General features: G+C 37.2%; 7 protein-coding genes and 1 non-coding gene across 14 annotated transcripts; 4 read left to right on the top strand and 4 right to left on the bottom strand.

Annotated features, from left to right (window-relative positions):
- The first annotated feature begins 736 nt into the window (after positions 1-736).
- Positions 737-3593, top strand: LOC103855988 (CCR4-NOT transcription complex subunit 9). The gene is made up of 9 exons (XM_009133056.3): positions 737-1067; positions 1592-1663; positions 1738-1827; positions 1931-1973; positions 2200-2306; positions 2547-2642; positions 2811-3001; positions 3089-3158; positions 3297-3593. The coding sequence occupies exons 1-9, from the start codon at positions 930-932 to the stop codon at positions 3390-3392; spliced, it is 903 nt and encodes a 300-aa protein (XP_009131304.1). The 5' UTR covers positions 737-929; the 3' UTR covers positions 3393-3593.
- LOC103855990 (FT-interacting protein 3) lies at positions 3565-6929 on the bottom strand. 2 transcript variants are annotated; one of them, XM_009133060.3, is made up of 2 exons: positions 6113-6929; positions 3565-6031 (listed from the first exon to the last, which is right to left on the bottom strand). In XM_009133060.3, exon 2 carries the CDS (start codon positions 5962-5964, stop codon positions 3655-3657), a length of 2310 nt encoding a protein of 769 aa, XP_009131308.1. In that variant the 5' UTR covers positions 5965-6031; positions 6113-6929; the 3' UTR covers positions 3565-3654. The 2 variants fall into 2 exon arrangements, with proteins under 2 accessions (XP_009131308.1, XP_009131306.1); XM_009133058.2 differs by having other exon boundaries at positions 6669-6929.
- Positions 6930-7162: 233 nt separating this feature from the next.
- LOC103855987 lies at positions 7163-11848 on the bottom strand. 2 transcript variants are annotated; one of them, XM_033286563.1, is made up of 12 exons: positions 10703-11848; positions 10397-10599; positions 9974-10171; positions 9833-9904; positions 9667-9762; positions 9504-9583; positions 9347-9422; positions 9072-9285; positions 8790-8986; positions 8613-8718; positions 8378-8467; positions 7163-8109 (listed from the first exon to the last, which is right to left on the bottom strand). In XM_033286563.1, exons 1-12 carry the CDS (start codon positions 11202-11204, stop codon positions 7370-7372), a joined length of 2574 nt encoding a protein of 857 aa, XP_033142454.1. In that variant the 5' UTR covers positions 11205-11848; the 3' UTR covers positions 7163-7369. The 2 variants fall into 2 exon arrangements, with proteins under 2 accessions (XP_033142454.1, XP_009131303.1); XM_009133055.3 differs by having other exon boundaries at positions 8790-8989; positions 9075-9285; positions 10703-11204.
- A 1333-nt stretch (positions 11849-13181) lies between these two features.
- TRNAT-UGU lies at positions 13182-13253 on the bottom strand. The gene has a single exon. It is a non-coding gene; the product is annotated as a tRNA-Thr (tRNA).
- A 444-nt stretch (positions 13254-13697) lies between these two features.
- On the bottom strand, positions 13698-14160 carry LOC108871236 (the record flags this gene model as incomplete). The annotated part of the gene is made up of 1 exon (XM_018657487.2): positions 13698-14160. A coding segment is annotated over one exon (276 nt), but the record flags the coding sequence as incomplete, so codon positions are not given.
- A 681-nt stretch (positions 14161-14841) lies between these two features.
- Positions 14842-17245, top strand: LOC103855986. Its single transcript, XM_009133054.3, has 6 exons — positions 14842-15411; positions 15692-15910; positions 15986-16090; positions 16187-16306; positions 16400-16486; positions 16594-17245. Exons 1-6 carry the CDS (start codon positions 15046-15048, stop codon positions 17041-17043), a joined length of 1347 nt encoding a protein of 448 aa, XP_009131302.1. The 5' UTR covers positions 14842-15045; the 3' UTR covers positions 17044-17245.
- A 226-nt stretch (positions 17246-17471) lies between these two features.
- LOC103855984 lies at positions 17472-22167 on the top strand. 5 transcript variants are annotated; one of them, XM_009133052.3, is made up of 18 exons: positions 17472-17772; positions 17850-17946; positions 18035-18088; positions 18178-18215; positions 18303-18336; positions 18432-18519; positions 18633-18730; positions 18819-18893; positions 19232-19323; positions 19408-19537; positions 19637-19726; positions 19850-19915; positions 20020-20111; positions 20210-20275; positions 20375-20438; positions 20537-20625; positions 20714-20840; positions 21054-21377. In XM_009133052.3, exons 1-18 carry the CDS (start codon positions 17714-17716, stop codon positions 21123-21125), a joined length of 1431 nt encoding a protein of 476 aa, XP_009131300.1. In that variant the 5' UTR covers positions 17472-17713; the 3' UTR covers positions 21126-21377. The 5 variants fall into 5 exon arrangements, with proteins under 5 accessions (XP_009131300.1, XP_009131298.1, XP_033142472.1 ...); XM_009133050.3 differs by having other exon boundaries at positions 17847-17946; XM_033286581.1 differs by adding an exon at positions 21658-22167 and having other exon boundaries at positions 17486-17772; positions 17847-17946; positions 18035-18215; positions 21054-21157.
- LOC103855985 (IRK-interacting protein) lies at positions 21665-23944 on the top strand. The gene is made up of 2 exons (XM_018657072.2): positions 21665-21927; positions 22410-23944. Exons 1-2 carry the CDS (start codon positions 21724-21726, stop codon positions 23817-23819), a joined length of 1614 nt encoding a protein of 537 aa, XP_018512588.1. The 5' UTR covers positions 21665-21723; the 3' UTR covers positions 23820-23944.
- Positions 23945-26215: the final 2271 nt, after the last annotated feature.

Raw genomic sequence — 26215 nt, 5'->3', positions numbered from 1 at the left:
TCTGACTTTGAATCATAAATTAAAAAGCCATAATTAGGCTCTTATCCTCTTATCTAAGGTGGAAATACAAGAAGATAAGATTTGTGGTAGGAAGTCCTTATGAAATCTTAAAACATATTGTACCTAAAATTCTGGTCAATTTTCAAAAAAATTGCTTACCTAATATATTGGTCAGAAATTATTAACACCTAATACAACTAAACCTTTAATGGTTATTTTCATGAGCCAAAACCAGAATCTAAATCTGAGTGTAAATCACGAATTTTGAAAACATTAATTAGAACTCTATCTTTTATTTAAATGCGATTTATGATCAATATATAATAGGTCGACAAAAAATATATATAATATGATATAAACTAGATAATAAAATTGAATTCAAATAAAATTTTAACATAGTTTTAAATAGTGTAATTTATTTTTAAAGTGTAATTTAGTTTGACTTGCTAAATAAAGTTAAATTTTATTGATTTTTTTTGACAAAGAATTTATATTGACATTCTGGTAAAAAAAGTAAAAGATAAATATTTTGCTGAATCTATTTGACAATTTAAATTAAAAGTGTTAAAATAGTCTATTTAACGCGGGAACACAAAAAAATATTATACCCTTAAATATTCCAAATCTTGTTTCTTTTGCTTATACCAAATATTTTAAGATTGTGTGTTTCCATGTGAATGATATAAGCTAAGATCACATATATTCTCTACACAATATACATATCCTTAAAACGGGGGAACGTTTAGATTTAAACAAAGCCGTAACGGCAAATAAATAAAAATAAATAAACAAATAAATAAACACAAGCCGTAACGGACCAAGCGAGGCACGTGACAAACACGCCCGGGCCTACTATATAAACCAGGGTTCCCCCTCCGCTATCAATTCACTAAGTGATTCTGTTGCGGCGCGTGGAGACGGTGAAAGCTATGGCCAATCTTCCTCCTTCGCTCGCTTCCCCCGGAGCTTCTTCCAGCAACAATCGCAGGCTCTCGACGGCGGAGCAGCTGGTGCTCGACATCTGCGATCCCAACCTCAGGGAGAATGCTCTCCTCGAGCTCTCCAAGGTCCTTTCGTTGTTTCTCTCTACGTGATTTGGACTTGCTTTGGGTTTAGGAAGTTTGATCGTCGTTTGGTTTTTTCGTTTTCGTAATCGAATTGTGGCGGTGAATGTAGGACGCGCTTTCAGATTTGTAGGGATAATCGTCGAGACTCTAATGCAAAATTGGACTTGCTTTGCTTGCTAACGTCTAGGTTTCTTTTGTGCGGTGAATCTAAGACGTGCTTTGAGATTTGTAGGCTAATCGTCGAGACTCTAATACGATTATGAAAAGTTTAGTGGCTTTGATGTTTGTTGAGCTCATTAGGCAGAGGATGTATATGTTCTTTTGTGCGGTGAACGATTTATATGATAATCGTCGAGACTCAGATACGAAATGGTTTTGATGTTTGCTGAACTTATAAATATTAATTTCGTATATTGATCTATATGTTCTTCTCAATGAAAATCATGTTTACCAGTAACAATATAACATATGCGACCTCCTGTTTATTTATTTATTTATTTTGCTTTTCTTTTAATTTTTTTTAGAGGAGAGAAATCTTTCAAGATCTGGCTCCGCTTTTGTGGCATTCTTTTGGAACCATTGCTGCTCTTACACAGGTACACTTTCTCCTCTAGATTCAGGGGTCATGATTCATTTCTATGTATTCATTTTCAACTGTTCCTCTATTCAGGAGATCACCTCAGTTTATCGTCTCCTGACTCCTCCGAATATGACTTCTGCTCAATCAAACAGGGTCTGCAATGCCCTTGCGCTTCTCCAGGTGCGTTCAAATCTTGTTGTCTTTCTCTTTGTTTTGGGAAATGACATTTAGTTTAAGATGAATCTAATTTCTATTGATTCGACCCTTCTTTTTTGACATCCAGTGTGTTGCTTCTCATCCTGAAACGAGAATGTTGTTCCTTAACGGTACAATCCTATCCCCGCAAATATTTACAATATTTATTGTTTTATTGTTTTGTTGGAAGCCTGTGTTTCAACTCGCCAAATTTTCCAATTCATTATGATGAAATCTTCCTACCAAAACTGGTTTTAATTAATAGCCACCTTGTCGGTCTCTTTTTAATTGAACACAATTTTAGATAGGATTTTTTTGGTTAAAATATGCTTAAGGCCATTGCTTTTCAAAATACAGCTCAGATGCCACTGTACCTGTACGCTTTCTTGAACACATCAAGCAAGTCAAAACCCTTTGAATACCTGAGGCTGACTAGCTTGGGGGTTATTGGCGCACTTGTCAAGGTATGTCTAGTTATAAAAACTGTGTTCATTCCCATAAGGCAGGAACCCTCCTTCTGCTTGCTTGCTTGCAACTGTTTAACTACGTAAAACACATTGTCCTGGTAAATATATTTTGTCAGTTTGAGAAACAACCATTTTTAACATGCGAAGACCGTTTAGTGAATACTGTTAATAAGACATCACCTAATCATTGTATTTTTGTGATATTGGTGTTGCAACTCTGTTCATTCGGTTTTGTAGGTTGATGATACAGAAGTAATCAAGTTCCTTCTTAAGACTGAAATTGTCCCATTGTGCCTCCGGACAATGGAAATGGGCAGCGAGTTATCGAAGACTGTAAGTTTGTCTACTCTTAGATGTTTATCTTTATATTCACATGCTTGAAACATGTTTATCAAGTTTCGTTTCAGTTACCATAATCGTTGCTTTATACAAATAACTTGTATAACCACTGCTTCTGCAATTAATGATTCTGATTGATTTGGTTTGAGCCCATGGTGTCAGGTTGCTACATTCATTGTTCAGAAAGTTTTGCTGGACGATGTCGGGCTTGAGTACATGTGCGCCACAGCGGAGAGGTTCTTTGCCCTGGGTCGAGTATTGGGGAATATGGTTACTTCACTTGCAGAAGGACCTTCTCCTAGACTGTTAAAGCACATCATACGCTGTTATCTCCGCTTGACAGACAACCAAAAGTCCAATATCTATCCCTACTTTCCTTCATTCAAAACATAATATATACACACTAATGCTTACACGATACGATTATTGATTAAATTCAGGGCCTGCGAAGCACTCAGAAACTGCCTCCCAGATCCTCTAAGGGATCCCTCATTCAGCAGCTGTCTCTGTGTAAGTTTTATGTCTCTTTGATAGCATATTAACCAATACCAATTTATTATCTATCAGTTTAGTTGTTATCTTGTCTCAGTTCTTTTGGTTAAATTGGGACATGGCTGTTATAGCTAATCTTCTTACTTCTTTTTACAGGATGATCCATCTGCAAGGCAATGGCTGCAGCAGCTGATCCACAACATTAGAGTTGGCCATCCAGCACCTCGAGGGTTCGAGCAAATGCGTGTGTGAAGTAAATGGAACCCCCGAGTTTATATTCTGCGCAAAAACTTTTACTCATTGGACAAAAAAGTTAGGCGGAATCAGAATTTACAAATGATGAAAAGCAACACATAACCAAAGATTTTGAGGATTTTTGGATATGTATTTGGATTTGCAGTTGATATCTAAAAAATCAAATAAATAAAAAAACTGAATCAAAGCATTAAACCACCCAAGTTTATGAAAATGTTAACAAACAGTTTTGTGAAAGCAGATGTAGATAATTTCAAGTCTATATTAGACTATCAGATCTTGCAGGTAGTCTCCTGAAGAGATTGAGCGGCACAGAGGGGAGCTTGTGTCTGAACCTTGGATGCCTCAGCACATAGATCCCTGTAAGTAGTGCCACAACCTGAAACGGTGTAACATACAGCACAACAGCAGCTATGAGACAGAAGAACAGAAACAATGTGGTTGCTCTCGGGTCTCGCCAGCTCAGCAGCGATAAAAACCGCTCTCCCTGTGTAGCTAGATCGCCTATCACGGTCTGAACACGTCCCCCTATGCTCCTGAGCCGGTCATAGCGCATCCGTACTATCTCAGGGGATCTGGAAGTTGGGAAAGTGTCAAACTCTTCATCTAGCTCGTCGGGGTGGACAGCGTCTGCGTGGGACAACCGTGTGTCCATGTGTGGAGGGTGCCTCGGTCTCCACCGGAAGTTCCATATCCCGATCAAGAAAAGGTACAAGAACACTGTCGGGAGGATGAGTTCCGGGTAGAGAACCAAGATTATAAAGAGAACATGAATGAGGATTGTGGTTATTGGGTTTCTCCAGTTGCAGATCTGATCAAACCATTTCGTCACAGCTACAAGACCACTTAGAACATTCATGATCCTGAAGAAGTTAGCTTTACTCCTCCTCATGCTCCACATATGCGAGTCCACGTCGAGCATGTACTCCACAACCTCCTTGCGAAGCGGCGGCTCTGCTCTGTTCAGCCTCGCCGAGACAATATTCATCGCCTGGTGTCGCAGGCTGTCCAGCTGAAGTACGGACAACGGGTGAATGTAATGCATTTTGGGTAGCAGCGGCTGAGAATACATATGAAGCATGTTGATGACAGATAAGCAAGTGAACCGCACGGCTAACTGTATTTCACCAGTTTTCTTGATCCCTGAAGGATGAAAGACGAGGAGTGGATATGAATGTGTGTAGATGCGGTCAGATTCAAGCGTCGAGAGACGGATTCTCACTTTCCCGATTCTCATATCTTTCCCGCTTCCTCCTGGAATGTGTCCGTTGTCAAATGCTCCAAAGGTTATGACAGTGCAGGTGTCAAACACTTCCCATGTGTACTGCTCGTTCCATTTAGGCATCAGACTATCGACAATAGTTCTTGTTCTGATCCACTTTTGCCCGTACTTAGCCACACAGTACGCATCTGTTGTTCCTTTCCCGTCTTTAGTCTTCATCGGCATCAGTCCGTGAGCGCTGATGATCCCTACTTCAAGCAGTCCAATGCTCGGCTTCCACAGCTGCTTCGCCGTTGGTCTCAAGTCGCTGCTGTAGTGAGTTGACTCATCAAGAACATGGTATCCTCCTTCAAGAAAGATCCTTAGATGAATCCTGCTAGCGAATTTTATTTCCTTCTTCTCTCCGTCCACCATGATATGCTTCTCAAGGTTGAACCACCTCGAGTGAAGCGGCCTGTGGTCTAACCTCCTCTGTACACTCTGCAACGGGATCCCACACCGTCCTAACGTTTCATCATTGTTAGGTGCAACTCTGTTTTCAACAGCGAGAATCAACGGCTCTTCAAAAGGCTCAGCGACAACGAACATAAGATCTTCATTCCACATAGGATTCAATGTTCTGTTCTGAGAAATCCGAGTTCTTAGAGTCTGGTTCCCGAGCATTGCTTTAACATAAACCTCAGGGAACTTAGTTTTATCATGAGGTATCAAATCTTGAGCCTCGATGACATTAACTCTCACATACCAAAGCTTTGGTGAAAGATAAACTTTGGACCGGATATTCGTCACACCTTCCGGTCCAACCGTGGCTGCATCCGAGTGCCAAGCATCAGAGAAGGCTTCATCAGCTTGTGTCCCCATCCAAACAGCTAACATAAGCTCTCCTTTAACCTTACGCCCATGTCGATCCTCCAACCGATACCACTGAGGAGCTAACGGACTATCAGGCGGAACTCGCTTAGGAATCTCGTTGAGATCAAACATGATTCCACCGATGAAGTCATCCAACATAACGTCTTTGTCTTTCACTATAACCTCCAGGATTGATGCTTGGATCCTCTCTTTTGAAAACGCAAACACTTGCCTCCACTCTGGGTTTGACTTCTTCTCGAAATGCTTGGTCATCCCTCTGTAGTTGCCTAGCTTCACTTCAACGTAAGGGTCGCAGCTTCCGGTCACGTCTTTTCCTGGTAGCTCTTTCGCCTTCACGACCCGGACGTAGAGGTAATGCATCTGCTCAACCAAGTCATAAGTGCAGGAGAGTTTATCACCTGTCACGGCTCCTGCACCAATCTTTGGTGAAGTCTCCTTCAGTGCAAAGTCTATGTTTTGTCCAGGTTTCTGCATCTTGTCTGAATCTTGAAACTAATGAGAAGCAGTTTCAGGGGGAAGCTGCTTGGTTCTGTTAAACCTTCTGGTTAAACAAAAGATAACACGAAAACAATGGATCAGTGAGATTTAAGAGTTCACAAATATGGCAACAACATATTAGTACCATAGAATATCTCTGGAATCAAGGTAAGGTTAATTAGAAAGGAGTTTGAGATCTACACTCTACTGAGAATAATATAAGTAGTTCATGGAAAATGAAAAGGTAGAAACAGAATATGTTAATTATATGGACTCTTGTTGAAGTTTTCTCACCAAATAAGCAGCTACCAAGACCAATAAAAGTTGACACACATTTCCCTACAAATAAATATTCCCAAAAAATTGTACTTAGCTTCTTTCAATAACATAAAAGCGACCCTTGTTTCCTTTCTCCTAATCTGATCCGAGCAAAGCTATAAAGTTTTTTTTTTAAAAAGAGTGAATATGAAGATTCGTTATGTGACCCAAAAAAAGAAATTAATCTTTGAGGGACATAGGTAAACCCCACAAGAAATGGACATAGGTAAACCCCACAAGAAATGTTTTTGTGTTCATGTCTTTAGTCTTCACTGTCGCTATTACTTGAGCAACTGAACAAAACAACAATACAACTACACATAATATAATATCTACAAACAAAAACTAACTTAAAAAAATGTTGACATGGTAAGGTAATGTACCTCAGAGTAGGGATCTAATGAAAAACGGAGAGATTAATTCAGAAATGCATAATTACCCCTTCTTGAATGGAAAGTTTAGAAGAAAAAGAAGATATTGAAACTGAGATGGAGAAGCAGAGTGAGAGTGAATGAAGAAGAGAGTGTACAGTAGAAAATAGAATATATGGGGACATGTGAGTGCTAAGATCTTGCTGCTTTTTGTGGACCTACTCCTTTTGACCTCTTCTCTTATTTTATTCACCATTCTTTTTTCTTAATTTTCTATTTGAACTTCCATTTTCACGCCTTTCCTATTTTGTTTTTCTTTTTCACTTATTAGTTTATTTCTTTTAATGTTGAGCGTATTGATTGAATGGAATCAATGTTGTAGAGCACTTGTTTGTTTTCTTGTCTACGGCTTATTTCATTGCACGGGACTATGCTTTCTGCAGCCTACAGGCTACAGTGCTCTCTTTTAAGAATGTTTCACATTCATGAACCATAAAACAAAGATGTGCAATTAATTACCATGCCAATTTATAAAACCTTTTGTCTATTTTTATTAATAACTTGCAACATACATTTGTAGATCAAATTGCATAACACAAACCACCTAACAGGCTAAACAACTAAACACAACCCTTATAGCTATTTCATAAGAGTTTTTCTTATTTTCCTCCCAATGTACTTAAGGAGTTTCTTTTTGTTGAATATTTCTTTCTTCAAGTTCGTACACTGAAGTAGACATTGTATGTTTCATCTCTTAAGTTGAACAATGGTGATAACACAAAGTTCCTCTGTGTTCCACTCATCATGAAACTCATAGGATTGTATTGACTCATTCCCTTCCTTAACCTAAAGCTTGCTGCCTGTTTAAACTTGTCATCACTCGCATCCGAATCACACTTGAGCTTCAGTTTCATTCCCGCCTTTAAGGTTTGATCGCTATACACAAAACAACCCTTCTTGCTCTCTAGCCTTAAAGAAATACTCCCTGGATTCCCATCAACTCCAGCTACTAACCGGAAGCTCGAGGCTTCTTGGTCAATAGAAGAAGAATCTTGAACCGCAAGGGAGCTATCAGTTGCTTGCGTCACAAGCATCCCAGGGAAATCAAACGGTTCTATCATAACCACACTTCCAATTAGTTCCTCTGGAATCGAAACCTTCCCTTTAGAATCAGCGGTCACGAGCCTGAAAGTTGCTGCAACCGCGGCTTGTGTCCCTGGTTCGGGTGATACTTCCATCGTGATGGTTTGGTTGTTATTTGACAACACGTATGATATGTTACCAGATTGTTGCGAGAGCGTGACAAGGTGAGTGTTGTGAGTTTCAGGTATAGAGCTTATCCATTTCCCATCTTTAGGTTGAGTTGTGATGCTCCAGTCCCTGCTTGTGAGTCCAGCTAACAAATAGGGACCATAAAGTATAGCCTGAAGTGATGAGTATTCAGGCCTATCATCTGAAATAGTCACCATAAAAGGAAAAATAGTGAAATAAGCTTATGTTGTCAGAACAGAGTTGTATACAAATTTTTATACACTATGATATATCTACTATCCTATGCTATACTTATAATTTGGCAGAGTGAGGACAGTGATTTCAAAAGATTTATGTTGGAGAAAAGATCACACGTTGAAAACTTAAAATGGGACTTAGTAATATATAAGAGATTTGAGCTAATTCATTTATCGTCACTTGGTTTTAAGTTGGAGGAATGGTGACTACACCTTTTATAGCTTCGGTTCTGATACTCAACGGTAGCTCCATGGTTACTTGATCTCCGGATTTCCAGTTCTGTTTGATTGATAGAAAGTTACCTGCAAAGCAAAAGTCAGGTCCAATATGATCTCTCATTTTTACATAGTGGAGTCTAGCAGTTTCCGCTTTTAGCATCTAAAAACCGTTTCTAGTAACCTTTTGTTGATAGATAAAGAAGTTAACAATACATAATGCTCAAATCACCTGAAGCTGGTACTTTCAGAGGTTGTCCATTGAAAGATACTTTAGCACTTTCAGAGTTTGTCCAAACAGGTATTCTTAGATTCAAAGTGGACTCCTTCCCCATTCCCTGCAAGAAAATCAGGTCCATTAGAATCTCTATTTACATAAAACGAGTTGCATCTGGTTTCAGAAGCTTACCCCCTTGGAAGAAGAGAAAGAAAATGTCACACGCATGTAAGGATCCCATGACACAACAGGTATAACTCTCTGAGATAGTGTAAGACCAGTAGTCTTCCAATCAAGTGAGCTTGATATATACTGTGTGACATATAGAGCTGGAGATTCTCCATCTTCTTGAAAATATATAGAGTCTCCCAGTTTTGAAAAGGATTCAACTCCTGTGAATGGAGACAAACAAAAATCTCAAGCTTTTATTTGTTTTTCTAAGTAAAAACAATGTAGCAAACCAGCGTTACCACTTACCAGTGCCATAGCAACACCAGAAGGAATCATAGGGTGTTCCCCAACCGTGATAAGTCACAGCCTTAGAAACACCTTTACCCAATGGGAGCATGTAGATCATTAGTCCAGGCTCAGTTCCTCTTTGAATCCCAAGCACACCGTTAGTCAAAGCACGTTCATAATAGTCTGCATAACTAACTTCTTTTGTCCACCTAAACAGATTCCTAGACACCTGAAATTGATATGTTACCACCTTGAGCTATATAAAAATAGAAAAAGTGTTGAATTCATACCTTGAGCATGTTATAAGTAGTACATGATTCCTCGTTTTCAGTTTGCAAAGTAGTCGCCATTCTCTTTGGATCTTGCCTGGAAACAACATTTCAAGATTATAGTTAAGATCATGGTTAAAATGAACTAAACTCTAAAGTTAGGTAATGTTAGTAGTACCAGAACTCATTCACTGATGTTCCACCAGTTGCATAGCTGTGAGAAGCATTGACTATATCCATAAAAAACATTGATATTTCCTGAAAAAGAAGATTACAGAATCAAGAAAAAACCAATTTTTACTTCATTTAATCTCACACTTTTCTTGATCATGTTTCAATACCTTATGGAGTGGATCACCAGTGATCTCATAACGGAGTTGAGATCCAACCACAATGGGAATATGTGTGTTAGAGTGGAATCCACTTATATCATCAGCCTGAAAAGAAACTCTGTTATGTTACCATTCACATACTTATTCAAGCTAACCATCAAGTTAAACAACCTACCTGAACTGCAAGCACTCCAAGAAAGCAAGGTTTGTCAAAGAGATGTGCCAGGAGCAAATACTTGGAATCTCCCTGCAGATTCCAATAAAAAACTATGATATGAACACAAAGCTATGTAGAAATCTAAGAGTCTTAACTCACAGTAATGCTGTATATCTGATAGAGAACATCATTCATGCCACCAGTCTCCTCGTTTAGTGATTGCCAATGTCTTTCAACACTGTAAGTCTTTATCACATTACGTACACGGCCGTAGAAGTAATCACCCATCCATGTTGCCATTTTCAGAGCTTGAGTGTTCCCAGCTAACTTGTATTGATCCACTAGACCAGTTAAAATCTATTAAGACATAGAGTTGAAACCTTTCAGTATAAACACAAGCTGACAAGCATACTAATCTACAATCTTTTTTCTTTTTGAATAAACCAGAACATGTAATATTAGTTTCGTCCTATCGGTCACTCGAACTAGGGACCTCTGACACAATGGCCAAGGGTCATTTCCAGTTGAGCTAATGACCTCTGGTCTAATCTACAATCTATATCGGAGGTTATGAGTATTCACCTTGTGAATGGTGTAGTAAGGAGCCCAGACAGGAGTTATAGCTTCAAACCGGTCAAAAAAGCTAGAAGGGAAAGCAGAGAGATAGCCAGTGCCAAGTTTCTGTTGGCAAGTAGATAAAGCTGAGACAAGAGCCGACATCTTCTCCTTGAGAGTATTGTTATGAGTACTTGCCCACATGTAAGCTGTTGCACTCAGATAGTGACCTTCAAAACAAACAATCAGACATCAAATCTATTACTTGCATACTATGAACAACTTGTACTAAAGAAACTGTATCTAAATTGAGGAAAGGATGCAGCTCTATACCGACAAAATGGCCACGGAGTTCACTATCTGGTCTCTCCCATCCTCCATAGTAACTTCCTGGAGCATCAAGGCCAGCTGCTTTACGGAAGCTCCAGGCCAAACTATCAACATCCAACATCAATAGATACTCCAGGTTTGTCTGCTGAGCTCTCCAGTGGAAGGAGTTTGGGTCCAGTCTAACGTCGTGCAGAGAAACTTCCTTGAGAAAGCTATCAGAGTTCTTGATTTTCCTGTACATCATAGTCCAACCGTATTCATCTTCCTCTTCCCTCAGCATCTTTCTTGGCAGCAAACTAGACCAAGCTGTGTCATCAGTTGGTGTTAGATGGTAATGAGAGAACATCTCTGTCTTTAGAGATTCGTTCTTTGATTGGAGAAGCGCATTGCGGAATGTGTGTGAGGAGAGCTGTGAAGGAGTGTTTGTACATTCTTTTGCTAAACAAAGAACAGAGATTATGTATAATAGTAATAAAGCAAAGGTTATGATGAGACAAGACTTCATCTCTTTTGTCTTAAAAGAAAGACCAAACTCAAAAACCAAGAATCACAAATTCAGATTCCAAGAATGAGAAAGAAAAGACTCAAACACACATTAACAGTTAGAGATAGTTGGAAGAAGAGAGTAATGAGAGCGGATGTATATAAAGTGTAAGAAAGCAAATAGAGTTTTGAAGATTTAAGCAATGTCTGCCACAAAAGAAAACAGAACAAAAGATGTAATATGATCACGTGAAGGAGAAAAAAGAGGGTAATGTGGATAACAATTCAGAGAAAAAAAAAACAAATAAAAAGAATCGAGGAGGAGGTCACGGATGCTTTGTCGCTTACGTTGCTTTGTGTGTTTGTATTTTGACTCTGTAAAAGGGAAGAACTGTTTCTGTTTCGATGAGAGATCAGTGGGATGTTTCTGGTTTTTCTCGAGATGTTGAAGAATAATGGACCACTAAACAAAAGGAACACCATGTCCAAAACTGTATATAATTAATAAACATATTTTAAAAACTGTATACTATTAATAAATGTTGACTTGAAAATGTATCTTTTGTTTGTGTTTAACTGTCTTAAAAAATAATTAAGATTCTAAAGCTTTTTTAATATTCTCTAGAGATGTATTATTCAAACTTATTTAACACTGTTTAATTTTGAAGAAAACTAACATACTAGGTTCACAAATTAATATACTAATTTGTTTGACAGCTGGATTTATATAACAATAGTATTTAAGTAACTGGAATAGGGTGACATGTGACTCATCTCTAACAGTAGTATTAATAGGTTCTTTTTTTCTTTTTGCCACAAGTTATTTTTCTTTTTTAATCTAACCGAAGAATCTTTAGCGACCGATTCTATGGATCCCAACGATGCCGATTTTTCCCTTTTTTTTTTGCTACACTTTATTTGTTGTGTGACTTAAAGCTTTTCTTGTTTTGAAATCAAAAAAATGTATACTAATAATCAAGTAGAAAATGATTTTTTTTACTTCTTAGGAATACATATCTCTTGAAAAAAAAAAGGAATACATATCTCTTGTACATACATAGTCTGGCCTGTGAAGGCTGCCTCGATGATTACAACGCGTAACGTGTCCGACGTTCTATCAAGTCCTAGAGAGAGATACATATAACGGGATGTCATGCAAACAATAACAAATCTATGTCAAAGAAGCCCGTTTTGAAAAGAAGAAAAAAACGTGAATATAAAATTACTAATATAAATCATAAGCATCTTTACTCAAATCAACTTTGAAATATGTTTCAAGAGAAGAAGACATGTGATTTGTGTTAATGCATGTTATTGAAAAGAATAAAACGTGAAGATAAAATTACTAATATAAATCATAAGCATCTTTACTCAAATCAACTTTGAAATCTGTTTCAAGAGAAGAAGACATGTGATTTGTGTTACTGCATGTTATTGAAAAGAATAAAACTTGCATTGTCATGTACTCCATGTATGTAGATCTAAAGAATAGTGAGTATTAGATATAAATAAATGCTCCAAAAGATATACACTGAAATGACTTGTTGTGTAGTTGTGGAGAGTGATGGCTGGTTAGTTAGATGTACTCGTCATTTTGTCAATTGAGAAGAGAAAATCTTATGGACATTCCAACAATATTTGTTATTTTCATCTGGGCTCAATGTATTTGATGCCGTCAGTGATTGGATCAGGTTGTCAATCTTTGTTGGGAAAGCCAATGGTTAAAAGTTAAGGTAAATCACTGATGACGGTTTAGTTTTTTGTTGCTTCAAGAAAAGAGCATACGTCAATGTTAACAACCCCAACGTCTCTAGCTTTTTCGAGTATGCAAATGATATATACATCATACATCATACACGTTTACAAGACTGGCGCTCTACCCAAAATTAACGAGTTATTCTTGAACAATATGGCTCAAGCTTCTGGATCCTTATGCGTTCAGTACTCTGTTTTTGTGACAAACAAGAGTCGTAAAATAGTATTAACGCATTTTAAAAAGTGTCCACACGAAGGATCTAACTACGGACCTTCAGTTTACAAGACTGACGCTCTACCACTGAGCTGTACGGGCCATTTGACAACTTTACTTGTTACAAATATTTATACAAATTTATTCATTAAGAGTGCTGGCCTTTATGAGTATCTTTCCAGTCGTATTATAAATAAATTAATATAATATAATATATCCATATACATATAAATTTGTGAATATTCTGGAAGTTGGCTAAGGTGAATTAGTGTTAGCATAAAATGATAAAACATGGGTTTTTAAACCCTAACACAAGTTAGATTATAGTTCTAACTTTACGGATATATAATTCTTTGCCACATGAACAGTCCGATTATAAAAAATGATAATTTCTCATGAAAAGATAGATGTCAATTTGTTTTAAGAAAAAAACATATAAACTGAATGAATATTAAGGGTGATAAAATACAGTGGCAACCTTTTCAAGTTTTTTTTTTGGCAAGATAAAAACCTTTCAAGTTTTTTCAAATATTCAAAGATAAACGCTTAGCATGAACGCGATATTCAAAATAAAAGATACATATTGCAAATGGCAAGCCATTAATTTGATTACGAACAAACCCATTACAATACTGATAACCTTAAAACGAGCATAGATATGACCAAGAAAACATAGTTGGAATGATCAAGATCTTATTATTATTAATAACCTGACTAGTTACCATCCCGACATTTAGTGGCCGCAAGAACTACGACTCGGACCAGATACTAACTTACGACCGGAATAAATTTTCTCCTTGAACTCACTCGTCTGGCGCTTTCCAAATCCATCTCCAGGAGCTAGCCCGATCACGTCGCAACCACGATAAGGTACCATAGCCACTGAGCACGTGAAATAAGCTATCAAGAAGAGCATAACTTTGAGAAGCTTCTTCATCTCCAAAAACTTTAATTTTTTTCTGTTTGGACAACTCCAGAAATTATTAAAACACTTTATCTTGACAAAGAATTATATATCCGTAAAGTTAGAACTATCTTGGGTTAATTGGTAGAATGTCTACATTGAGAAAACTATTAAGTGAATAACCATGTACTAAAGTAGAGTTTTTGATGTGACATTTTAACACAAATATGAACCATTTTCTCATTTTCAGCATGTGAACATGTGATAAATACATTATATTAATTATACTATACTATATTTATTAGATATGTAGTATGAAACAAAATATTCTTACATTTTCATTATTCTTTTGTCTCTCTCGATTCGTCGTCTTAAAAATTCTTCCAAAAAAAAAAAAAAAAAATATATATATATATATATATATATATATATATATATATATATATATATATATATATATGTGTGAATTTTTAGGGGCATTCTATTAATATATACTTATATATGTCATCTTCTAACCATTAGTCTCATATGGTTACTTTCTTAATTTTTTTTATAGTTGTTGCTCCTAATTTCCCAACTACCTTTGTTGGGAAAGCCAATGTTTAAAATTTAAAAGGTAAATCAGTGATGACGGTTTAGTTTTTTTGTTTCTTCAAGAAAAGAGCACTATCTACACGTCAATGTTAACAACCCCTACGTCTCTAGCTTTTTCGAGTATGCAAATGATACATCGTACATCATCATACAGGAGATGTCGTGACGGATCAAAGAGATGAATGTTTAACATGTAGAGCATTTTTTGTATAACTTTGTATATGTTACAAGTCCCATGAATCATATACATGAACAAGCCAAGCCCATGAGTGATGATTGGTCAAGCCCAACGCTAACCCTTTCAGTCTCTTCGCCTTCCCTAAGGAGGGAAAATTCCCAATTTTGAAATCAAACACAGAAAAGTCCAAAACGTTCTCTGTAACCAACCTCGATCCCATGGATGAACCCGATTCGGATCCCGGATCCTACCCAACTCCGCCCGCTTCGGTCCATCTCGCATCCTTCTCATCTCTCACTCCGCCTCCCTCTGCTCGTCTCCTCCTCTCACGCCACGTCACTCCTCGTACCCGCCCACTCGAATCGTCCACGCCCCTACCTTACCTATCTCTCCAGGGTTTGCTGGACGAAGCCAGCTCGGCGCGATCCATCGGCGGCGGTGGACTGAGCCGAGAGGAAGCTCTCGCGTGGGAGCTCTTTACACCGTACCAGAGGTTCCTGATTGTGGCGGTTATCGGCGTCGCCGCTGCTGAGTCGAAGAAGAACGATGTGATGGCTCAGCTCCAGAACTCGGTTGATCTCAGGGTTCGCTATCGTTCTTTTATATCTCTCAATTAAAATAGAGCGTTAATCTCGGATCATGATTTTTTTTTTTTTTTTAAGTTTACGTTATTTGTTTTTGAATTGCCTTCATAAGTGTTTACGGTTACACAATCGTGTGCTCATCTCTCTAGATCTCCATGTTTTAACTCATTAATTGTAGATAATCACATTTTGAGGATTTTATGTTTAAATTGTTAGAGAAGCTTTTACAGTAACAAGTGTTTTAATTTTAATTTTAATCTGTGGTGTGGATTTGTTTCAGGACCAGCTTCTTTCATGTATGCAACAGAAGCTGGATAATTTGTGTCAACAGCTAAGTCTTACCAAGGATCAGTCTGGAGATGGATCCAAGGTGGTAGATTATGATGGTGATCTACAATCAGCTATCAAAGTAAAGTTTGGATCTGAGAATGTTAAAAAAATTGTAGACTGTGGTTGCTGGCTATGTGATCAACATCATCACTCCTCGCCTGCTATACAGGTTTGTGTGCTCTCTTGCTTTTCAATGGAAATTACTGAGCAATCTCTATATGACCTCATTGTTTTTGCTGTTTAGGATAAAGCTCCCGCAGGTATGGTGATTGACGCTGAGCCTGAGGAGAGGCGTATGTCTTACTTGTCAGATTGGTGTTCTAGTGACACTACTGCTGCAGAAATGCATGTATGTTTCTGTGACTTTCTGAATCAATCTTTGTGGTGGATCTTTTTTTTTTCTTTGTTGCAAATGAAGATCATTTGTTTGGAATGTTTATTGCAGTTTGATAATCTTTCACTCGACCAAGACATGCTTTCTCTCAGAAAAGAGTGTCAAGAGAAGGATGAAACAATAAAGGACTTAACTTCATTTCTTCAGCTAACCAACAAAGCTGGTTCAAAGGTAATTCTTTCTTTTCATAAAAAGACCTTAAGTTTTGATCATTTTTGTGTCCTTATAACTTGGACAAACATGTGTATTTTCTCTCTTTAACAGCGAGAAACAGAACTTGAAGAGATTGTTCGCAGGAAGAAGATAATTATCAAGAAGCTCAAGAGGGACGCACTGATGTTAGAAGAAAAGGTGAGAAACTTGTCTAAAAAAATTCGTATCTTTCATCCTAAAACCTTCCTTGTAACAACAACTTCAGCATTAAGAATGTTGCCGTCCATTCATTGTCAAATGTGTAGGTTACGCAGCTCACTAGGCCACGGAGGTGGTCCTGTTCAGCTGCAATCCCGAGCACCCGTGAATTCCCAATGAGACTGGACAATCTTCTTTATGATGTGGATGCTTCTACAAGTTCTTCATCCTCAGATTCAGAAACTCCTCCTGCATACACACCTCGACCAACTGTGTTGGAGGATGCTCCAGTTGATTCCATCAAGGAGGAGCCGTCAGCTTTGGGACAAACCCAAAAATCAGCGCCAGATAAATCATTGGTCTCACTTGTGAAAGCTGTGGAGACGCCTTCAGTAGTTAGTCCATCGACTAATGGGAAGCCTGTTTCAGTTTCCTCCTCTTCTTCTTCTCCAAGGATGAGACGGGCGTCTTCTTCTAGTGGTGATTCAAGGAAACCTAGAAGGCCAATTCAGGTTGCCCCAAGAGCTTCCTTTGGTTCGAGTAAGAGATGGGTTTAGTACACATTTGTGTGTACCGGTAAGTATCTAAAAGCATGTAGCTAAAAGAATGATGTATATTCCAGAATTACGTTTCTTAAGGATGATGACTTCATATCAGTAACTCTCAGTACTGAGTTTTGAATTGGGTTCTTTGAGTTTGAACTTTGAAACATCAGAGTGTCTGTTCAATCGGTTAATGAAACAAACATATTGTTATCTACATCTTGGCCGATAGTGCCTTTTTATTGTCATCACTCATCACTACCTGATTTGAATTTGGGTGAGAAGTGAGAACTCTGAAAAACAAGCACATCACATGTCCAACGATTAGAGATTCGAAAATATTTTTGTGTAGAAATTATTTGCTTCCCTTGTATATTTATTTACCAATTAGATGAAGTGAGAAACTCTACAAAAAAAAAAAAAACATTTCTATATATTTCTGTGCAATTTGTTACCATATTTTTTTTTGAAACACGCAATTTGTTTATCGTTTAAAGTTTAAACTTGTATTATTATATAATTTTAAGAGAGGGTCCGTTTTATTATATGTGGCCCACGAGGCCCACTTGATTTTAAATTTGAGAGTTAACCGGGTATTTAACCTAAACTCTCGGCGGGTCGGATCCACTTCCCAGAGAAAAGGCGGGAAAATTAAGGACACTCCCAATTCATCGGCGAAGCAGCAATGGAGAAATTCTTGGTTCCGAGAGAGCCGTCGCCGCCAAAATCCACAACTGTAATAAGGTAATTCGATCTCATCTACTTGGGTATCTCTTCCTTCTTCGGCCATCTTCTTATGGTGTTTGATTGATCCTTAGAAGGCGACCATGGAAGCGATCTCTAATCGAATTGAACGGACGATTGGAATCACGCTACCGACACGAAGTATACACTCTCCTTGCTCATTCCTACTCCGAGGTCTACTCTCTCTCTCTCTCTCTCTCTCTCCATCTCTCAAGTGAATTTACATTTTTTGAAAGGCTAATTCGATTTTGTTTTTGTGTAGATTGGGAGATTTTCACACCTTTATCACCTGAACGAGAGACCATGTCATACCCATGTACGTACGATTTTTTATTTAAGCTTTTTTTCTTTCTTTTTTCTCTCAGTGTGTTTTTGACTGAGAGCCAAGAATTTGTAAATTTTCAGATTAGCGACATTCTACACGGCATAGATTCCTCCTCAACGTTAGTCTCTCTCTTTTGTTTCTTATATTTTACAATTTTAATTTTTTTTTTAATTGAGTGATTTTGTAAAATTGAATCACTTTCCAGGGGAGGCGTTGCTGGGCTTGAGTTTGACAACCAGGTTTACCTCTCTCCACCAATTAACTTTTGTGTCTGTATACTTCTTTGGTTTCTCTTGGTACCATTTCTTTAAGGTAAAAGGTTTTTGTTTTTCAGGGAATATATATAGTTTCTGTCACAACATCAGGATGCTTGACCGTCCATGATTTTGACTCTCTATATTGCCATAGTAAGCTTGCCCCAGGTGATTCTTCAAACACTGCTCCTCATATTATGCTTCTTATTCAAGTTTGTATACCTTTGTACATACATTTTTTGAATCTTGAGCTAATTTTGTTGAGTCATTGTCATTAACAGATTGTGTGGAAGATGAGAGTAAGCATGTTGTTCATTTGTCTTTCCCTCCTGGTAGGGAATTCAATGTGGCTAGATGGAATCCCACTAACCAGAATGAGGTATGGGCTTCAAACGTTTCCTTCTTAGTTCCTTCTTACATCATCATTCCAACACATTGTTCTTACAAGCAATTATATTTTCCTATAGGTAGCTTGCACATCGAGGAAACGTGATAAAGTCTCTATCTTCGACATCAGTTACATGTCTCCCAAACCAACTGAGGTATGTTTTTAAACATCTGATTTTCAGATTGCATGGATTTAGCTATACATTGTTACAACTCCTGAGACCACATCATCACGAATTAGGCATACCTATCTCTGTTTTTTCTTTCTTAGGCATAATAAAATTTCCTTTCCAGTATGGGTTCAAGAAAATAGCGAATATAGGAAATAATGTCTGATGATTCCCATCACGATTATAAGATAGCCAGGACATTTTTAATGGAAATTACACATGGCCATGGTTCATCAAGTTTAGTCTGTTCTACTTAGGCTACTTCTGTTAAATATTCATGTCCTTCCACCCAAGTTTCAGTAATTGTTCTAATTGTGATTCAGGAATTGCAAACTAGACAGAAGCTCTCGATTATTGGCCGCAAAACTTCTAGTGGTTTATCTGATGTTGCTATTAATAGAAATGGAGATTCAAGGTTTGTACAATGGCTCATCCCTGGATGCAAAACTATTATAGCTTCTTTCTTCAGCATTTTTTTATTGACTTGTTCTTTTTGCAGAGTATTTTCTCCAGATACGCTTGGTACCGTTCATGTGTGGGATAGAAGAGCAGGCGTATCTCCATGTATAGAACTTTCAACAAACAGATATGATTCGCTCAAGAGTATTCAGATACACGTTGATAATCAGGTAATCATAAAACCGCAGTAAGCTTTTGGTATCAGATTTAGTTAGGCCCCAAAGTTTTGTTTCGGCCTAGTGACCATGTTTCTTTCATTTTCCATGTAGACTATTTTTGGAGCTGGTAAAGAAGGAATCATTCATATTTGGGACCTTCGTGGAGGAACAAACTCTACTGCTTTTCAGAGCCGCAAAGATGTAAGTCTTCCACGGGCTTTATAATTTATCTGTAACAAACTCTACATGAATGATACCTTTATTCTCCTGGCTCTGCCAAAAATGTATTTTATCATCTCGTTCTGATGTTGGTGTCACGTTCAGATGAGCCACTTGCCTTTGGCATCTTTACATCTTGCACCGATGCTACAGAAGATTGCATCTCTTAAGGTAAGTTCTATCTTTTGTTTTGCATCTCTCTCTTGTGCCATCATTCCAGCAACCTCGTGAGGCTTCTTTGGTATTTTCTTGTAAGAATTTGAATCCGTTTGCAGGCACAGTCAGAAATAGTTCCCAAGGAAATCCATTCCATCAATGTAAACCCATCTGCTCCTCATCAACTGGCCTTTCACCTTGACGATGGTTGGTACGTCACTCTCTCATCAACACCTCATTTCGCCTGGGTAAACAAAACGCTGTTTTCATTTTTATATCTTTTTGTCTGTTGTGATTTCTCTATTGCAGGTCTGGTGTTCTTGACATTTATAAATCTGAAGTTACTCATGTACATTGCCCTCCTCCAGCTTGGTTGTAAGTTAATAAGCAAACTCAGGAACTTGCAGCTTAATTTGTAACAAGAAGCGATTAAACTGATTTGATTGTTGGTAATATTGAATTTTGGTTCACTAGGGATGGTTTCAACAATTCAGCTGATTTGATCTTGCGGAAACCGACATGGCTGCCAACATCATCTGTAAGCTCTGCACTTTGTACTACCATTAACTGTCATAACTTCAGATTTTATGACCTTATCTGGCCTTTGCTTACAAAGTTACATGTTTCCTATTGCAGATTTATGTGGCTGGGTCCATGAGCGAGAAAGGGATTCATTTTCTTGATTTTCATCCAAGCTCTAGGTCTCCTTGTCACGTTGACTACGAGTATGGATTTATTAGAAACTCCCCATATGTTTTGTTCTATCTAAACTTCATGGGCTACATCCCTGACATTGCCAATATATTGCTGTAGTGAGGATTCACAGAGAAAGGAGAAGAGAGACAAGTGTAATCACAGTAACAAGTTTGTTTCATTGTCTGAATCTGTCACCGGCTGTGCTGCGCATCCTCTCAATAGCATGATCGTAGCTGGAACTCAGGTATTGAAGTTTGCCTCAATCTCTGTCTTTCTTGGTCACGATGTTTTTGGATTAGTGTTGGCCTGTTGGGCTCATAAAACAAAACAGTGAAACAAACGGACTTGTTGGGAGTCGTACAGTGGTGTAACTGGCATTGTGATTATATTTGAAAAAGTGTTATAATGATAAGTGGATTTCTGAGTTTTAAAAAAAAAACTGGTGATTCTTCTGCAGAAATCGTCGCTGCTATTGATCGCGCAGAGACATTGCTCATCTACAACAGAAACTGTAGAAGGTGAACTGTAGCATCTACTAGCTGGAGTAGGCTTCTGGGCGTTGTAAGTTTGTAACATTTACGAGATTATAAGTTTTGCTTAAATGGGTTCCAAAATGAGGATAGGATACTCATGGAAATGCTCCTGAGTGATAAAGTTCGTGTTGTGTATTAATAACAAGATTTATAAGCAACAGAAACAATAGGTTCAAAGCTGATCCATCGTAGAACACAACCAACAAACACACATTTTATTTAACAATGATTTTATCATCATTATATTATGAACAGTTCAACACTTTTCTCTTATGAGTCTTGCCATTTTCTCGTTGACTTTACAACATTATTGGAAAAACAAATCTTAAGAAATGATCAAATCCCACAGGGAAATCTATCTTTATGCTAACAAATCTATCCTAAAAAAAAGAGGAGATGAAAATGAAAGGAAAACAAGGGGTATTTTCGAGAACTTAGTCTCTGCCCTTCACATGCGCGCTCTTTATTGGTCCTTTATAGAGAAAAGAGACAGATCATTCTTTGACTTTTTTTCTCTCTCTCACACAGACATCATCCTCATCACACCCTTTCCTCGCACGCTCACATTCACCACCTCTCTTCTATTCTTGTTTCATGGCTTCTTCTGAAACAAGAATGAAAAAGGGAAGAGCTAAAGAAGCAGCCATAGCAAACGGAGTGAAGGTGAGGTCACTTCAAGCTGGTTTTATGCAGAAGTCAAGCCCATCCTCAACTCACAGTATCAGAATCCCTTCTTCTTCCTCAGCTTCTCGTCCTCTCCCCAACCTCTCTGCTCATGACTATCCTGTTTTCACTCCTGTAACTACTCTCTCTCTCTCTCTCTCATTATGTTTCTTCTTTGAGTTCCATGTGTTTTCTTCACATTTTCTTGTCTCTAACTTGATTTGATTCCAGACATTATGGGACTGGGTTTGTTGAATTTTTTTTAAAAAGACATTAGATTTATTGGTTTAATCCGGTTTAGGCTTGCTAATTAATTGCAATTCGGTATCCAATTTGTTCTGAACAGTCAGCTTATATATTTCTTTATTTATTGTAGATGTCTTTATGCAATTTGGAGCTTCACATAACATTCATTTTCCAAAAAAAAAATCAAAATACATTACATGATTTTGGTTACTTCATATAACATTCATTTTCCAAAACAAATGTCAAAATACATTATATGATTTGGTTAATCAATTTAGTAATTTAAACCACTGTGAAGTAATTTAAACCTACTCTTGGTTTTCCACTTTACACATTTTCTGTGCTAAACTTCTCTACTGTTCTTGAAACAGAGCTATGAGGATGAGCCTGCCTCTACATATTATCACAAGAATCTCACTCTATCTGAGCATTGGGATGAATCAGATGTTGGTTTAGTGGAAGGAGATGAAGATCTTGACTTGAGACACACTTATCACTCTGATTCCTACAAAACCTCTGCTTCAAGAAACACTTCAAACCCTCAGCAAGATTCTCATCACCACCATCAGTCTCATGTTTTGTCATACGCTCTCAGATCCCCACCTTTACATTCTTGTACATCCGCTACAAGCAACTGTGGCTCGGTCTCTTCTTGTAATGAGTACAAACAAAGAGGCTTCGACACCATGAGCTTGAATAACTCTAATCTTGTTGTTCCCTTGACTGATTCGCACTCCGTTGCTGTTTCTTCTCACCCAAGAAACCGTGGAGGCAGAGGGATGTCTTGGTTGTTCCCCAAGTTAAAGAGGAACCCTAATAGAACAGACATATCAGAAGAGGTGTTCAAGGACTCTGGTTCGGATATTGAGAAGTTGAAGAGAGAGTTAATGGAAGCAAACAGAAGCAGAGACGCTGCGTTAACACAAGTCTCAGAGATGAGAACTTCATTGGGAGAGTTCAGCGAGAAGCTTCAGTACTTGGAAAGTTACTGTGACGGTTTAAAGAAAGCTCTGAGAGAAGCAGTGTCACGAAAGAAGAACTCAGAGATGCCAGTGAGTGAAGATGTGATGGTTGAAGGGTTCTTGCAGATCGTCTCAGAATCAAGACTCTCCATAAAGCAGTTCTTGAAGACATTAGTTACAGAGATAGACGAAGAAGACTCGAATCTGATTAGTAACATCAACGCTCTCCTTCAACCACACAACTTATCATTCACCTCTAAGCACTCCAAGACCATTCAGTACCACTTAGAAGCCATCATAAGCCAATCTGTACAGCAAGACTTCGAGAACTGCGTCTTCCAGAAGAACGGTAAACCGAAACTTCTTGATCAAGAACAAGAACGACAAGCTAACTTCTCGTCTTTTGCTTCCTTGAGGAACTTGAGCTGGAGCGAGGTGCTGAAGAAGGGTACAAAGTACTACAGCGAAGAGTTCAGTAGCTTCTGCGATGAGAAGATGAGTTTTATCATTACAACGTTGAAGTGGACAAGACCCTGGTCTGAACAAATGCTTCAAGCGTTCTTTGTAGCTGCGAAATGTGTGTGGCTGCTTCATCTGCTTGCCTTCTCGTTCAAGCCAGCGTTAGGGATCTTGAGAGTTGAGGAGAACAGAGAGTTTGAGACGAGTTATATGGAAGATATGGGTGCCGATAGAGACCGGCAGAGATCGTTAACGTCACGTGGACCAGCATGGGTTAAGGTTATGGTGATGCCTGGGTTTTATGTTCAAGATAGGGTTTTGAGATGTAAGGTTCTTTGCAGGTACAAGTCATTAGGCTGAAGATTGCCACTCTCTAGTCTAGTCTAATAATTTGTGTAACTTTAATATCTGATAACTAGATTGTTAGCAAGGCCTATCATCTTCATTTGAATGAAAAAAGATTGATCGGAGGACTTTTTAATATACATCATATCGGCTGAATCAATTAGTTTGATAGGAACACATAAATAGTAGATTTTTCTTTGAAAAAAACGTCACAATACTTAACTCGGATTTTGAATATCTTCCAACTAATGCCTATAAGTAACCAAATCACTTATTACAAGATTATCAAATAAACCAAACTATCACATAACTATGATTTTGTTTCAGACCAAGTTTGAATCCCGGAAAAAATATTTTAGCATATTCCTGATCTTGTCTACTATTTGACCACACAACCATGAATGTAAGACTTCTATCTTTCTTTTAGAGAAAACAATGTTAGTGGATCAAAGAAACAATAAAATGAACATTTTATATTTTCTTGATCAATTCGTATAACTAAAATATAAAATAGGGATTGCAAGAGTATAGTCTTCCTAACCTAGAAAATAGTTGCAAAACTATTGTCTAAACAACAAAAACAAAGAATTAAAGAAAAAAATAACATATAAAATAGCATATTCTATAGAATAATCCCAAGAGAAATAGCAACAACTATAATTTCTTCTATGACATTTTGTGGCATTCACTTTTGTATGTGTGACTCTAATCAACAACTACTATCTACCGATCCAACAGGGCGGGATGGGTTATAGGTTAAAAGATAACAATTGCTGATAATGTAGATGTGGAAATGTCCGATTGTGAAATAATTGACATTATTGCATGAAGGCCATTTTCAATGTGTTTTTCTTCAAAGATATTTTAATCAGAGACAAGTCTAACAAAATGTTCTCCACCACAAATTTCATGTAATGCATAATGATTAACCAATTAGAATTTTTTTACTAAGAAGACAGTCCCTGAAGTGAAAAATTTATAGTAATCTTTTCGTTATTATTAAAAACAAATATATAATACACATATAAAATTATAGGCTAAGATACATCACCATGTAAAGTAAGATTCAAGTTTAAGCTAATGCTTTGATTCAATGGTATTTTGTTTATTTCCTTTATTTGGAGCTCTATTCTCATGGGTGATAATTGGTTTTTTAGTTAGTAACCACTTTGTCTTCATTTAGAAAATGATATAATTGTATATGCATGATTAATGTTTCAAATAAATAAACTTGATGTTATCATTTCGTACAGTCTCAAAGGAGTTTAATACACATGACCCTACACTTGTACACAGTGATTAACCTCACACTACTGTATTGTTATTTTTATGCGATTATTTTATGTGTTTTCTGTGTTTAGAGTCACACTAACGCTTCAGTTTAGGGTTAGTGTTAGGAGACGTCTGCATAAAGTTATTTTATACATTTCATTTTAGGAGTGCTATATTTGAAGTTTAGTTAATATACTACTATAATATCTATTTTTTTTAATAAGAATTATGTTTAATCTGCATTCCTGTCGCTTAAGAAGTAGCAATTTGAAAAAACCGAATATCTTCCCTAAGACTTTGGCCTTCTCCATTAGAAATCATGTTCAAGATTCAGTATTCTAACTTCTTTTATATAATTTATATGTGAATGATTTATTTATGATTGTATAAAAGTTATGTATATTATTTCCGTATGGAAGACAAAAGATATTAATACTAATAAATCATATGTACATTTTTTTGTCGGCCTATAACTCATGTATATATGAGTGTAAATCGAGAGGTGAGCGATTTTGACCCACGTTTATATCAATAAAAAAAGATTTTTTTTTTTTGTCGGCATATCAACGAAAAGATAAAAATATGGATAAAGGTAATAATATTTTCTCCATAACAATAATTCGATTTCTTCAAGTATACGTGTTGGTGCGCGAGAGGTGGTTGTGTGAAGCCGAAGCAAAACTTTTGTTCGGCTAAGCCTATTATAAAACAAACTAAGGGGCGATTGGTTTTCCCGCTACCACCCGCAAACGCAGCTTTTGCGGTTGGTAGCGGTTGTCGGCGGTTTGCAACAATCACTCAAATCGCTCTAAACCGTTTCAAACCGCTTCAAACCGCTCCGAATCTTATAAATTCAAAAGCTGGCTCCAGCTAGCGTTTGCGGTTGCGGGCGGTTGCGGGAGGGTAAAAAAAATTTCTTTTTTTTTAAAACAATATATATACAAAAGTAAAAATATTTAATAAAAACTTTAAAATTGAAATTATGAAAATATTAAAATATATCTATTATATTTTAATTAATATTATAAAATTTTACAATAAAAACAATTTCAATAAATTTTCAAAAATTAAAATTATAGCTTTCTAAATATAAATTTTATATTTATATAATTTTATGATTTTTGATATTTTTTATAATT

The sequence above is a fragment of the Brassica rapa genome, chromosome A03, assembly GCF_000309985.2.
Source record: "Brassica rapa cultivar Chiifu-401-42 chromosome A03, CAAS_Brap_v3.01, whole genome shotgun sequence".
Classification (NCBI taxonomy): domain Eukaryota; kingdom Viridiplantae; phylum Streptophyta; class Magnoliopsida; order Brassicales; family Brassicaceae; genus Brassica; species Brassica rapa.
This window is presented reverse-complemented; position numbering and strand designations above follow the sequence as displayed.